Raw genomic sequence first — 15,831 nt, forward strand, 5'->3', positions numbered from 1 at the left:
AGCCTGTGGTTCATGACAACAGATTGTGGAAAAGAGGTTTAAATACCTGTGATATTCAAATAATATCTTTCTTGATCCTTCTAATTATCTTAAGTAATTCTAGAGGAGTGCTCCTAGAAACTGTGCTGACTGACATAAATACAGTATGGTGGATAACCAGGAGTATTCTCACTTAAATGATAAGTAACTGTCCATAACGAAAAAGAATATTTTTACCCAATGGAATTCATCCAAATGGATCAATAAAAGGAAGCAAGAAACATCCCTGAGTGGTACATCTTTTTTGTACTTGAATGAACTCTAAATATAGCCCAGATAAATATCAATTAGTCATTGTCATCCAGCATTTGTAGAACACTGATGGGGATACAAATTTTAGAACTTGGTGTCTGTCTGCTGAATTTTTCATTGCTATAGTGTACTTTATATTTTTGAGTTGCCTGTCAGAAACAGAGAATTTTCAGGATAATATTCATCTTTCATAGTTTTAGAAAGCAAAAAGGCAATAATGAATAGCAACTTGATCGAATTCAATACAAAAGAAACAGAATTCATTTGTATTCATCCAGTTCATGCTAAACAAATTCATCCTGATAATTTCACATTTTCTTCAAAATCGGGTTTGCTATCACTGACATGTCATGAAATTTGTTATTTTGTGGCACCAGTGCAGTGCAAGACATAAAAATTACCACAAATTATGAAAAAATAAATTAATAGTTCAAAGGGGAATAATGAGGTAGTATTCATGGAACATTCAGAAATCTGATGGCGAAAGGGGGGAAGCTGTTCCTAAAAGGTCGAGAAAGGGTTTTCAGGTTCACGTACCAGCAACTCATTGATAGTAACGAGGAGAGGGCACCTCCTGGATGGTGAGGATCCTTAATGACGGAGGTCACAATTCTGGATTTATCAATCAATTCATATGTCATGTTATTATATAGTATTCATCTATAACTGTGTGATCTTACTAATTTGAGCATTTGTTAGTTTGAATATTTTTTATCTGTTTATTGGAGTTTCAATAGAAATTATTTCACATTTTGTATTGATTTAAACTATATGTCACAGATTTGTCTCACCTCTTCTGCACTCAATGTTTAGCGCTATAATGCATTACAGTTCAGTGAATAGTATTCAGTCTGCTTGTAATCTAATTTCTTGACATGGCTAATAATATTTTAGGAAAAGGTGTGTTCTGTTTGGATGTGAGGAACTGGAAGGGCAGAGTTTCCTCTCAAGACAACTACTGGCTGTTGCAGGTACCAGATGATACAGAATTGATGAAAAATACTTCAGTTAAACAATTTGCAGATCCAGTTCAAAGGATTAAGGTAAGGTTTAGTTAGTGCTACCTGTACATAAAATCATTACATATCCATAATGCTTTTCATGCTTTTCCTTTGTATTGTTAAAGCTTTATTTTACATTGTCTTTGCTGCCAGAAGCTAATAAGTATATAATTTTCAGCCATCATGGTCATCAAAAGTAAACAGCAGATTTGTAAAGTTTTGCAGCAGTGATGGCATAGATACTGAAATTGTATGGCCATAAAAGATAAACCCTTTACCAGGAAGCCTGCATCACCTAAGCTTCTTCCTGTGCTTAAGCCAGTGTAAGAATCATCTGTCTGGGCAATGGTAGGAAAAGGTGGGTAGCAGAAAAGGATTCAGATTAGTGGGCTGCAGTGACTGAACTGAAAGAAGAGTCTCCAAGTTAATTAAACATAAATATTTGAATGGATTTCCAGGTATGTACATTGAGCAGAGTTTTTACAAAAACAGTAAGGCAAGGCAGCAGAGAGATAGCTGATGTCTGTGTTTCCATGGCCAATCAAGGATGGGTTAGCCTGCACACTTGCGTTAATCAAAACCATTATCCAATTTTGAATTGGAATCAGTAGGTCAATGGAACTAATACTCTGATTACTCAAAATGCAACAGAATGGCATGGAATAATACTGGAAAGATGAGAACATGTCTGGTGGAGGTCATGAAAAGTAATAACTTGGACTAGAAATAATTATCAATGTGAAAGTGTTCCAGTGTTTTAGCTATTACACTGGAAGATCAATGCCAATTTGGTACAAGGATTCATGGAGTCATACGCATGGAAACAGACCATTTGGCCCAACACATCTGCATTGTGCACGAGTCTGCACAATGGACATCTGGCTGTATTAACCCTTCTTCCAACATATTGGCTAGCCACTTATTAGATGCTGTCATTGACCCTGCTTCCACTACACTCTACGGCAGTGCATTCAGATTCTCACCACTCTGGGTGTTAAAGGTCCCCTTTAGATCCCCTCTAAATTTCTTTCCTCTTATCTTAAATGAATATCCTCTAGTTTTATTCACCTCTAAGGGATAAGTTTCCATATAGAAACACCTCATAACTTCAGATACCGCAAACATTTCCTCTGTGACTACCTCTTTTTCAGGGAAACTAGAGTTAGCCTCTAGTTTTTCTTCATAATTGGAAAACATCTTCCCATTGTATTGTGCAAGCTCTTTTAGAGGCCATTGAATCCAATCTGCATGAGGCCAGTTTGAGTGGTCTCACCATACTGAATGGTTTTATGAACATACGTAGTTACAATAGTTTGCTCAGTGCCCTTAGTACTGTTGAGAGGTGTGCTCTCCTGCAGATAAATGGGCACAAAAAGACTTGAAATGATGGATATATTATGCACATTAAGTTCATTCTGAGAAGAGCCAACAATGTGAAGCTTGCTGCTGTAAAATATGGCTCTGCTTATTGATAGTCTTCATCCATTTGTCATACAAAAATAGAATTAGATTTCTAAGCCTTTGGTTCACTTTAATACAGTCCAGAATGAACTCTTATCATTTGTATTTTATTTTCTTTGGAAGGAGTTAACTGTCATTGAACTTTGATTGTTCAGTGTCTTATTACTCTGATCAAGTGATGGCAACTGGAAAATAAATGGTTATACCAATTAAATGTTGGCCTCACTAAATCATCTTAACTGCATGAAAAAATATGGAATTCTTAAAACTGCACACATTAATAATCCCTAAATAGTAAAAATCATGTATTCCTCACATTGCTCATAAGTGCCTATTAATCTGTAATCTGAAGTCAGCACTAAAAGTGGACGAATAGTTCACTTTTTCTAATATTACTTGTCTATTTTTTTAGTAAAATGGACAAAATATCTTGTATGGCTCTGAAAGTTTTAATTCTAGTTCAAATTAATTGTTATCATAGACATACATAAACAAGGTATAAAAGATATGAACATTAGCTTTTTGGAGCAGCAGCATAACAGGTTACAAACAAGACAAATATTAGTTAACATAAATTAACATGCATAAACAACAAAATAAACATAGCACTAATTCAAGTTGAGAAAGAGAGGAAGAAATATAGTACAAAGAGGTGTTAGTGTTTTTTGGTTGATTCAAGAACCTGATAACATTGGGGAAGAATTGTTGCTGAATTGCACGCGGAATGGACCTTCAGTATCCTGGGCTTCCTGCCTAATAGCAGTATGGAGAAGAGGGTTTGGCCCATATGGTGGAGATCCTACATAATTGGATGTTGCCTTACTCTGAAATCACCTCTTGTAAATCTCCTCAGTCATGGGGAGAGCTATAGTTGTGAAGGAAGTGGCTGAGTCTACTGCACTCTGTAGCCTTTATGTTTCTATACCAAGCTGTGATGCAACCAACCAGAATGTTTTCCACGGTATGTTTCTGATGACATGTTGAATCTCCTTATACTTACAGATATAAAAAATTAGAGATGCTGGTATGCCTTCTTTCTTCATTGTTGCAGCTATGTTTGGGCCCAGGATAGGTTCTCTGAGATGTTGACATCTAGGAACTTGAAACTGTTTTCTCCTTCCACTGCAGATTATTTAATTAGCATTACATTGTGTTGGCCTACCTTCCGCTTCATAAAGTCCACAGTTAGAAACATAGAAAAACCTACAGCACAATGCAGGCCCTTTGATTCACAACGCTGTGCCAAAAATGTACTTCAGAAATTATCCATAGCCCTCTGTTTTTCTAAGCTCCATGTACCTATCCAGGAGTCTCTTAAAAGACCCTATCGTATCCGCCTCCACCACCGTCGCTGGCAGCCTATTCCACACACCCTTTGCTCTCTGCATTAAAAAAACTTGCCCGTGACATCTCCTCTGTACCTGCTTCCAAGCACCTTTAAACTGTGCCCTCTCATGTTAGCCATTTTAGCCCTGGGAAAAAGCCTCTGACTATCTACACGATCAATGCCTGTCATCATCGTATACACCTCTAACAGGTCACCTCTCATCCTCTGCCGTTCCATGGAGAAAAGGCAGTTCACTCAACCTATTCTTAAAAAGCATGCTCCCCAATCCAGGCAACATCCTTGTAAATCTCCTCTGTATCCTTTTCTATAGTTTCCACATTCTTCTTGTAGTGAGATGACCAGAATTGAGCACAGTACTCCAAGTGGGGTCTGACCAAGAACCTATATAGCTGTAACATTACCTTTTGGCTCTTAAACTCAATCCCACGGTTGATGAGGGCTGATGCACTATATGCCTTCTTAACCACAGAGTCGACCTGCGCAGCAGCTTTGAGTGTCCTATGGACTCGGACCCCAAGATCCCTCTGATCCTTGACACTGCTAAGAGTCTTACCATTGATGCTATATTCTGCCATCATATTTGACCTACCAAAATGAGACACCTCACACTTATCTGGGTTGAACTCCATCTGCCACTCTCAGCCCAGTTTTGCATCCTATCGATGTCCCACTGTAACATCTGACAGCCCTCCATACTATCCACAACACCCCCAACCTTTGTGTGATCAGCAAATTTACTAACCCATCCCTCCACTTTCTCATCCAAGTCATTTATAAAAATCATGAAGAGAAGGGGTCCCAGAACAGATTCCTGAGGCACACCACTGGTCACCGACTTCCATGCAGAATATAACCCGTCTACAACCACTCTTTGCCTTCTGTGGGCAAGCCAATTCTGGATCCACAAAGTAAGGTCCCCATGGATCCCATGCCTCCTTACTTTCTCAATAAGCCTTGCATGAGGTACCTTATCAAATGCCTTGCTGAAATCCATACGCACTACATCTACTGCTCTACCTTCATCAACGTGTTTTGCAACATCCTCAAAAAAAAATTCACTCAGGCTCATAAGGCACAACGTGCCTTTAACAAAGCCATGCTGACTATTCCTGATCATTTTATGCCTCTCCAAATGTTCTATTACAGCCAGTAGTCTTTTTGCATAAGTCTCTATTAGCTTTACACAACATGATGGAGTAAGATTTGTCCATTCCTTGTTGCAAAATTACTTAAGCTTTGCCAGGTTAGTTGGGGAGTGGTGGGGAACAGCAGCCTTAAGGTCTTGCCAGAGTTGTTAGATCGGGTTAAGGTCAGGACTCCAACTGTGCCACTCAAGGATGTCAATGTTCTTCATTTGAGACCACTCCATAGTTGCTCTGGCAGTGTGCTTTCGGTCATTGTCCTTCTGAAAGACAGCTTTCTCCCCTGTCAGATTCTCCCCTGACAGAAGCTAACAAGTTTTTAATCCAGGATCTCTGTATTTAGCAGTGTTCATCTTCCCATCAATCCTAATCAGATTTCTATTCTCTGCTGCTGAAAGCATCACCATACTTGATGCTGTCTCCACGATACTTCTGGAAGGGATGGCGCAGTATTAGATTTACACCACATGTACCAGTTTGTGTTGATGCCAGATAGTTCCACTTCAGTCTCATCTGACCACAAGTCATGCTTTCACATTTTTACAGTATCTTCTAAATGACACATTAGGAAGTCTTTACGGACAAGGATATCACAAACAAGAGAACATCTGCAGATGCTGCAACACACATAAAATGCTGGACGAACTCAGTAGGCCAGATTGTGAAGACATTAGCTTCATTTCCAGTTGCAGCCTCTGGCTTCTGCAACTCACTCAGATTGACTGTTGTCGTCACAGTTGCCTCTCTTACAAGTGCATTCTTCTTCGACGACTAAGTTTAGAGCAGCAGCCTGACCTAGGCAGTGTGGCTGTGGTTTCATATTTTTCCACTGTTTCACGATGGACTGTACTGAGCTCCAAAGTATGTTCAGTGCATATAAGATGGTCTTATACCCTTCCCTAGAATTGTGCTTCTCCATTATTATTTATCCTAATAAATTTCCCTTTTTTTTTACTTCTGGGGCCTTGAAGGCAATCTTGTGCAGCACAACTCAATGGATATGATTAAGTATTAAAGTTTAAGCCTGATACAGCTGAGAATCACATTGTTTCCAATATCTGTACAGTTAATAAAGATGTCTTAATATGATTGAATAATCTATCGCTGCTTAAAACAGATGAAAGCAATGCTGACTGTGGCCGTACTTTTCACAGGACTCCATGTAGGAAATGTGGCTGCCAGTCAGGGATACGGTGCTTTTAAGAAAATTGGGTTTTCAGCTCCCAATACAGACTATCTTGCTGACAAACATACAGTCTGTAGTAAAAAAAATTGAAGATCTCAGACGTAGGGAGCTGTGTCAGAGGGACAATAGGATCACTTGCGTCTTTTGTGTTATGGAATTCTGGTTAACCCTTTCTTTACCAATACAGTGATTCAGATTAACAGGTTTACTATACACTGTCAGGATAGGACTGTCAAGTCTCTCAAAAGCAGAGATGGAGATGTACACCTCATGATCAACTCAACTTGGTGCACAAATGTATCAGTGTTGTCCCAATTCTGCTCATCAGACCTGAAATACCTTGCAATTAAGTGCCATCCATATTACCTGCCCTGGGAAATTTCAGCTAACATTTTGGTAGCGGTGTATATTCCACCTCAGGCCAATGTCAAACAGGCTGTAGATGATCTGAGCAATGGGATTAACATGCTCAAAACAGCACACCCTGATGCCTTCAACATCATTTTGGAGGATTTTAACCAGGCTAGCTTGAAAAAGTCACTAAATAATTACCAACAATAAATCACTTGTAGTACCAGAGGAAACAACACACTGGACCACTGTTACACCATCATCAAGAATGCCTACCGTGCTATTCCACGCCCTCACTTCGGGAAGTCTGATCACCTAGCTGTACTTCTACTCCCTGAGTATAGGCAGAGACTGAAGACTGCAGCACCAGTAGTGAGGACCAAGAAGGTACGGACAAGGGAAGCACAGGAGCACCTACAGGATTGCTTTGAATTGGTGGACTGGACTGTATTCAGGGATTCATCTTTGAATCTGGATGAGTATGCCGGTGTTGTTACCTACTTCATTAAAACCTGTGTGGATGACTGTGTGCCTGCGAAAACTTGCTGTACATTCTCAAACCAAAAGCCATGGATGAACCAGGAGGTTCATTGTCTGATGAGGGCTAGATCTGTGGCATTTACACCTGGTGATCCAGGTCTGTACAAGAAAACCAGAAGAGTGAGGATTCTGAGGTAGTATCCGCCGTTATCTCTCTGGCGAATAAATAGAAAAATCAAATTCAAAGTCCCAGCTATGGCAGACTCTCCCTATTCTGTGGAATAATGCCCACCCCTAAAGGGGAGGAGGAGTATGAGATGTGGGCAGAACGGACTTCTCAGTTGTTAGATGAGTGGCAGTGCTTAGATGATGAGAAGTGACAGAGATTGGTTGGAAGTTTGAATGGACGGGCCGCTGACATTGTCAGAACTGCCAGGTTAAGTTATCCCGTAGTGACAGCTGTCAGTTATCTGCAAGCACTGGACAATGCTTTTGGTCTGACTGAAAGCCCAAAGGAGCTCTTGGTGGGGTTTCAAAACATGCATCAGGAGAAGGGGGAGAAGCTTTCTGCTTTTATTTTTTTGGCTAGAGAGGCAGCTAAATTGCTTGTGGTGCAGAGGGGTCATTGAGGTGGCTGAGCTGGATCAATTAGGAATGGACCAGATAGCCAGGGATGCCCAGTCCCATGACCGGATTGCGTGGGGTCTCTGACAGTCTCATAAGACGCACCCCTCTCCATCTTTTGTTGAGCTGATCAGAGAGGTATGGGAAGAGCAGAACGCGGCGGAGGCGCAGGAGGACTCAGTCAGCAGGGTACAGTCCTTGATAGTAGACACCTGCGGCGAAGTGACCACAGATAGCCTACCCCGGGGAGCGGCAGAGGAGATTGTAGCAGAGTTGAGAATGGAGGTATGTCAGCTGTTATCAGCGGGTGTGACTCCCCCCATATGATGGAGCTGATCGGGGGGCGGATTCCCCAAAGGAACAAACAATGCTGAGGGCTGCTGGCAACAGGTGTCACGCCAGAAGGAGAGTGAGCCCCTGGGTACCTCAGCAGGGAGAGTCATTGGGAAAACTTAGAGGGGACCCAGTGAGGGAATGGCCTACTGTCTCTTGAGGGGGGGACACACGTTCCCAGCCATGTACCAGGGAACTCCCGAAAGCAAAAGACCCTTTTCCCGAAGGCTTAGTGGGACCACGCTCCAATGTGTCGCTACAGATAGACGGTATTTACACTAAAGCCATACTCAACACCAGGTTGCAGGTCACGTTACTGTACTGGTCGTTTTACAACCAGTATCTGAAGCATTTACGCTTGACACCATTCAATGCACTGGAGATTTAGGGTCTCAGTGCTGGTGATTATCCATACGACAGTTATTTGTCAGTGAAACTGGAGTTCTCGGAGGCCGATGTGGGAGTGTCCGAGGTTCTTGAATGGAAGGGCAGGATCAAGCAGTGGATCAATTGGGGGCTTCTGATGACACCATACCCCAAGTTTACTGTAACCTGACTGCTCTGAAGACAAATCAGCTGCCGGAATTGAGTTCTGGGGAAGTGGCAGCTGCTCAGAGAGATGGTCTGGGCATCGGCACTATTTGGTCTGCGGTTAAAAAGGGAGATATGGCTCGGGCAGAGAAGGTGAAACACGTTTCGGTGCCTCCATTACTGAAAGAATGGCCTAGGTTGGAGTTGAAGAACCAGATCTTATACCGGGTCACGTCACCCCCGGACCGACCTCGGCATTGCCAGCTGGTTCTACCGGAGAAGTATTGGACGATTGCATTGAAGTCACTTCCTGATGCTTCTGGACATTTGGGGGTGGTAAAGACCTATGGATTGCTCAGAGACCGGTTTTACTGGCCCCAAATGAAGTTGGAGGTTGAAGAATACTGAAAGTTGTGCCTTTGACACTGCCTATGCAGGCAGCTCTTTTCCCCACTTGCAGAGTGCAGGGCCTCCTGGACCTGGTGTGTATGGATTTCCTGCCCATAGAACCCGATGCCAGCAGCATGGCGAATGTCTTAGTCATCACGGACCACTACAACAGATATGCCCAGGTTTTTCCTACCAATGCCCAGAGGGCAACTACGGTGGCAAAAGTGTTATGAGAGAAGTATTTTGTTTATTGTGGCCTTCCCAGGCAGATACATAGTGACCAGGGATGGGACTGGAGAGCAGACTCATCTATGAGTTACTGGGCATGCTTGGAGTTGAGAAGTTGAGGACCACACCCTATCACCCGCAGGGCGATTCCCAGCCTGAGAGGTTTAATTGGACCTTGCTGGACATGCTCGGGACCCTGGAGATCAGCAAGAAGAGCAGGTGGAGTCAACATATTGGTCATCTAGTTCACTGTTACAACTGTACATGAAATGAAGCTACTGGAAACTCACCATATTATCTGATGTTTGGGTGTGAGGCGAGGTTGCCCATTGACCTTTGTTTTGGGACTAACATGGGTAAGTTACCACAGAAAACTTATCTGAAATATGTGTCTCATATGAGGAGAGAGCTGAAAAGGGCTTATGAATTGGCTGAGGTCACGGCCGCCAAGCAGAATCGAGAAAATAAGAGGAGGTATGATCAAAAGGTGAGGTTCTCCCAACTCCTGCCGGGAGACCAGGCCCTCATAAGGAATTTGGGGCTACCTAGAAAGCGCAAATTGGCTGACTGCTGGGCGGCCACACCGTATGTGGTGGAGAGTCAGATGCCAAACCTACCAGTTTTCCAGGTGAAACCAGAGGAGGGGAATGGGCCTGTCAAGATTCTCCATCGGAACCACCTGTTGCCCCGGGACAAGAGGTGCAGGTAGACCTAGAGCTTGACTTGGAGCCTACACCTAGTAAAAGGACTCTGTGAAAATGCAGGGTGACTGTAGGGCCCACAGCAGGAGAGGCTGGGCCAGGCCCCACCCATGAGAGGAATACTGATTCGGAGGATAATGATCTGGATGTGTGGTACATGCTGCCGTTCACTAACTCCCCATTGATTGAGGCAGAGACTCCTGGCCCTTCTCCCACTGAGTCGGGTGAAGTGGGAGGGGCCGCTATCTGTGGGCAGCCTGGGTTACAGCGGGACTCTGAAGGAGAGGAAGCGGGGCCTGGACACGGGACAGAGGGCTCCGAGTTGCAGGGGGACATTAGTGATAGATTGGGGGAGGACTCACCAAGTAAGCCCTAAGTATCCCCAGTAGCGTCTGAGCCTGAGGAGTTAGGTGAGGAGATACGGATGTCTCAGAATCAGGAGACCACCAGATAGGTTGGCCTATGTTGCACCTGGGGAACAGGGCGTGATCTCTGCTGTTTTGGGGAGCTATGTCACTGCCCTTTGCACCTAGATTAGGCTTTGTGTTTTGCAGGAAGGGTTGGTGAATTATCTCAACGTCATGTGGACATGACCAAATTTGGTGGGGGGAGAGTAACACGCTGTAAGGTTTCATTACTAATGTATTGGTTTTTCTGTAATGTTCACTGCTGAAGTAATGGTTTCTCTGTAGCAGCAATGTTTGGGTTTAAGGCTGGAGACAACAGGACTGTGGATGCATGGTAGCCAATCAGGATTTTGTTGCCCTGTCTTGTGAATCTGGAACCAGTTGATTTTGTGGGCTTTTGCCAGAGGGAGAGGGAGAGAGAGATATGAAGAGAGAAGACGTGACTGGAGAGATTTGGTAGACTGCTGGACGGGGTGAACTCAGAGCGAGGGTTAGAAGGTCAGCGATGCTCGGGGGAGACCAATGGTGGAAGAAGGACGACTGAGTGAGCTCCAACTTTGTGCACAAACTGTTTAATAAGATTTGGGGCCCTTCTATGTTTTGTTTCTCTACTAACCATTTAGTCAAAGTCAGAGTTATAAAGTTTAATCGTTTAATCGCATACTGTGTACTGTTTGTTATTTTGGGGTACTGATTTGTAACTGGACACATCGCACAGCATCCACCCAAATGAGATTTCTTAAGTTTGGCTGGGCAGGGGTTATCACCCCCTATATTAAGCCACTAGATGAAACGAGTGTTACATTTGTATCATCTGCAAACCTTTTTCTATAAAACCATCAATTCCATTATCCAGAACACTGACAAACAATGTGAAAAGTACCAGTCCCAATACTGACCTCTGAGAAACACCACTGGTCATTGGCAGCCAACCAGAAAAAGCCCTATTTATTCCCACTCACTTCCTATACTGAGGCGACCAGAACTGGACACAGTACTCCAAATGTGGCCTAACTAGAGTTTTATAGAGCTGCATCATTACATTGTGTCTCTTAAACTCTATCCCTTGACTTATGAAAGCTAACACCCCATAAGCTTTCTTAACTACCCTATCTACCTGTGAGGCAACTTTCAGGGATCTGTGGACATGTACCCCACATGTCCTTTGCTCCTCCACACTACCAAGTATCCTGCCATTTACTTTGTACTCTGCCTTGGAGTTTGTCCTTCCAAAGTGTACCACCTCACACTTCTCCGGGTTGAACTCCATCTGCCACTTCTCAGCCCACTTCTGCATCCTATCAATGTCTCTCTGAAATCTTTGACAGTCCCCTACACTATCTACAACACCGCCAACCTTTGTGTCGTCTGCAAACTTGTCAACCCACCCTTCTATCCCCACATCCAGGTTGTTAATAAAAATCACAAAAAGTAAAGGTCCCAGAACAGATCCTTGTGGGTCACCACTAGTCACAACCCTCCAATCTGAATGTACTCACTCCACCACAACCCTCTGCCTTCTGCAGGCAAGCCAATTCTGAATCCATCTAGCCAAACTTCCCTGGATCCCATGCCTTCTGACTTTCTGAATAAGCCTACCATGTGGAACCTTGTCAAATGCCTTACTAAAATCCATGTAGATCACATCCACTGAACTACCCTCATCTATATGCCTGGTCACCTCCTCAAAGAACTCTATCAGGCTTGTTAGGCACGATCTGCCCTTCACAAAGCCATGCTGACTGTCCCTGATCAGACCAAGATTCTCTAAATGCCCATAGATCCTATCTCTAAGAATCTTTTCCAACAGCTTTCCCACCACAGACATAAGGCTCACTGGTCTATAATTACCTGGACTATCCCTACTACCTTTTTTGAACAAGGGGACAACATTCGCCTCCCTCCAATCCTCCAGTACCATTCCCGTGGACAACGAGACATAAAGATCCTAGCCAGAGGTTCAGCAATCTCTTCCCTTGCCTCGTGGAGCAGCCTGGGGAATATTCCGTCAGGCTCCGGGGACTTATCTGTCCTAATGTATTTTAACAACTCCAACACCTCCTCTTTCTTAATATTAACATGCTCCAGAACATCAACCTCACTCATATTGTCCTCACCATCATCAAGTTCCTTCTTGGTTTTATGTCTTGGTTTATATTATTGGCTAGTTTGCCTTCATGTTTCATCTTTTCCCTTCTTGTATCTTTTCTAGTTGCCTTTTATTGGATTTTAAAGACTTCCCAATCATCCAATTTCCCACTCACTTCTGCTGCTTTGTATGTCTTTTCCTTGGCTTTTATGCAGTCCTTGACTTCCCTTGTCAGCCACGGTTGGCTACCCCTGTCATTTGAGAACAACTGCTGTGAGACATATTTATCCTGCACCTTTTGAACTATTACTAGAAACTTCAGCCATCTCTGCTCTGCTGCAATCTTTGCCAGTATCCTTCTCCAGTCTTCCTGGGCAAGCTCCTCTCTTGTGTCTCTGTAATTTTATTGCGGTAGGCCATTGAGAACAGAGATGCAGAAAAACTTTTTCACCCAGAGAGTGGTGGATATGTGGAATGCTCTGCCCCAGAAGGCAGTGGAGACCAAGTCTCTGGATGCATTCAAGAGAGAGTTAGATAGAACTCTTATAGATAGCGGGGTCAAGGGATATGGGGAGAGGGCAGGAACGGGGTACTGATTGTGTATGATCAGCCATGATCACAGTGAATGGCGGTGCTGGCTAGAAGGGCCAAATAGCCTACTCCTGCACCTACTGTCTATTGTCTATTGATACTGAGACATCTGACTTGTGCTTCTCCGTCTCAAATTGCACAATGAATTCAATCATATTATGATCACTGTCTCTTAAGGGCTCCTTTACATTAAGCTCCCTAATAAGATCTGGGTTATTACACAACACTCAATCTAAGATAGCCTTTCCACGAGTAGGCTCAAGCACGAGCTGCACTAAAGTCATCTTGTAGCATTCAACAAATTCCCTCTCTTGTGATCCAACAGCAAACTGATTTTCCCAATTCTCTTGCATATTAAAGTCCCTCATTGCAATTGTGTCATTACCCTTATTACAAGCCTTTTGCAGCTCCCTTCGCAATCTCAGCCCGCACATTTTGGCTACCATTTAGAGGCCTATGTATGATTCCCATGATTTTTTTTTTACCCTTGCAGTTTCTTAACTCCACCCACAACATTTCAACATTTTCTGACCCTATCTCACTTCTTTCTAAAGATTTAATTCCATCTTGTACCAACAGAGACACACCACCGCCTATGCCTTCCTGCCTGTCCTTTTGGTACAAAGTATATTCTTTGATGTTAAGCTGTCAGTTATGGACTTCATTCAGCCACAACTCAGTGATGCCCACAAAGTCATACCGACCAATCTCTCATTGTGCCACAAATCGTCCTCCTTATCCTGAATGCCTCGCACATTTAAATACAGTGCCTTTCCTGAATTCTTCACCCTTTTGAATTTTGTGTCTGTGGTACAATTTAACTCTTTGCTCTATCTGCATTTATATCCAATCATTGGCTTGTCTTTCCTTGCATTCATGTTACATCCATCATCTACTTGTAAACCTGCTGGCTCATCCTCAGCTCTATCATACTGATTCCCATCCGTTTTTCTCGGTGTTACCATCAGGAAGGAGGTACAGAAGCCTGAAGGCACACACTCAGCAATTCAGGAAGCTTCTTCCCCTCTGCCATGTGATTCCTAAATGGACAGTGAACCCATTTTATATTTTAAAAAATATATTATTTCTGTTTTTGCACAATTTTAAATCTATTTAATATACATATATACTTTAATTATTTTTCTTTCTATATTATCATGTATTGTACTACTACTGCTAAGTTAACAAATTCAAATTTCACATCATATACTGGTGATAATAAACATGATTCTGATTCTTACTTGATTTGAATGCTCTTTTGTCTTCATTTTGGTTTGGTCTATTGAAAATCCACCATACTAGTGGACCTTACAGAAAGAAGGGGTATTTATTCTTATGAATTCATTGAAAACAGGTGATCCTCCAGTTTTCAACATTAACAAATTGTGTGAGTTGGTAAGGTAATATATTGTCTGAGGACATTTAGGGTAGTAATTACAAAGTGAATGAATACTTTTCTCAGCCTCACAATTTTGGTTTTAAATTTTTAGCAAATTGTTGAGAAGTTTTGGAATTTTTCTTTCAATTTGACATGATGCACAATGTTTGGTAGATTAGCTCAAAAATCTTACTTCAACATATTTTAAAATTAGGAATTGAAACAGCAAAATGTGACAACAGTTGTGAGGGCTGAATACTTTTTTAAGGCACTGCATATGTTGAATTACGCTGTATGAATAAGAAACCTGTGAATTACAAAGAGTTAATATTTGACATTTATCATGCTTATCATCTTGATTGCCTTTTCAATCTTCTTTATTGCAATGAAAGTAAGGAAGCTTCTAAGAAATGTTTACATACTAAAATTAAACTGAAATCTGATATATGTAGTAATGCTGTAATGATCAGTACTCTACAGCTCCAAAACAAACCTGCCTCCTAAATAAACATCTTAGAGACATTGCTCATCTGATGCCTTTCTCCATGTGCTGGTCATATGGTATAAACTGATCCCTTATCCTGTCATATGCAAGTTATTTTTGTGATTATAATTCTTACTCCTTTTTCATGGTCATCCAGACAATTGAAGTCTTTAACCATAATCACTTGTGTGTTTGTTAAATAATGGTCATGAATATGCTCATAATTAATTTCAGGAGGTATATTTTATTATTGTAGATATATTAAGGATCAAAATAATCAGACAAACAGGAATTGTACTTAAGTTTCTGATGTAAGACATGATAAACTAACTGTCCCATTGAGGAGCTTGTTTCATGTCTTCCAATTGATTTGTTTGTTCATCATTATGTGATATACACAGAAGAACATTTATGCTTGTAACCTTGTGCTGATTCTGCATTCAAAATGAAAATATTCATTTGTCTTCATGCTTTGCACTAAAATAGGTGACTACACATAAAAACGTTTATGCTATTGTTCTGCAAAAGTGCTAAACAACGTAGTATTTTTTAGCCTTCGGCATCTTATCACAGATTCATCTAGATTCATTATTTATTCAGGAATTACTCTATCAGATTTGATGCTGTGGACATCGGTGATTGATATAGCCATGGCATGTACTTACTGTTCTAATGTGAGCCATTTGGTCATGTTCTTAAGACATAATGAAGTCTATTTTGACCTAGATCTCCAAGATCATATTAGGGTACCTAAGAATTTTGCACAGCACTGTAGTAATTTTATCTATTGCATTGCACTGTTGCTGCTGCAAAAA

General features: G+C 42.0%; 1 protein-coding gene across 1 annotated transcript in view; it reads left to right on the plus strand.

Moving 5' to 3' along the window:
- The window catches only part of LOC140715442 (uncharacterized), a 166,391-nt gene that overhangs the window by 18,729 nt on the left and 131,831 nt on the right, over window positions 1-15,831 (plus strand). The window contains exon 4 of the mRNA XM_073027634.1: window positions 1,186-1,334. Coding sequence (XP_072883735.1) covers window positions 1,186-1,334 — 149 coding nt within the window. The remainder of the gene's footprint in view (window positions 1-1,185; window positions 1,335-15,831) is intronic.

The sequence above is a fragment of the Hemitrygon akajei genome, chromosome 23, assembly GCF_048418815.1.
Source record: "Hemitrygon akajei chromosome 23, sHemAka1.3, whole genome shotgun sequence".
Lineage (NCBI taxonomy): Eukaryota > Metazoa > Chordata > Chondrichthyes > Myliobatiformes > Dasyatidae > Hemitrygon > Hemitrygon akajei.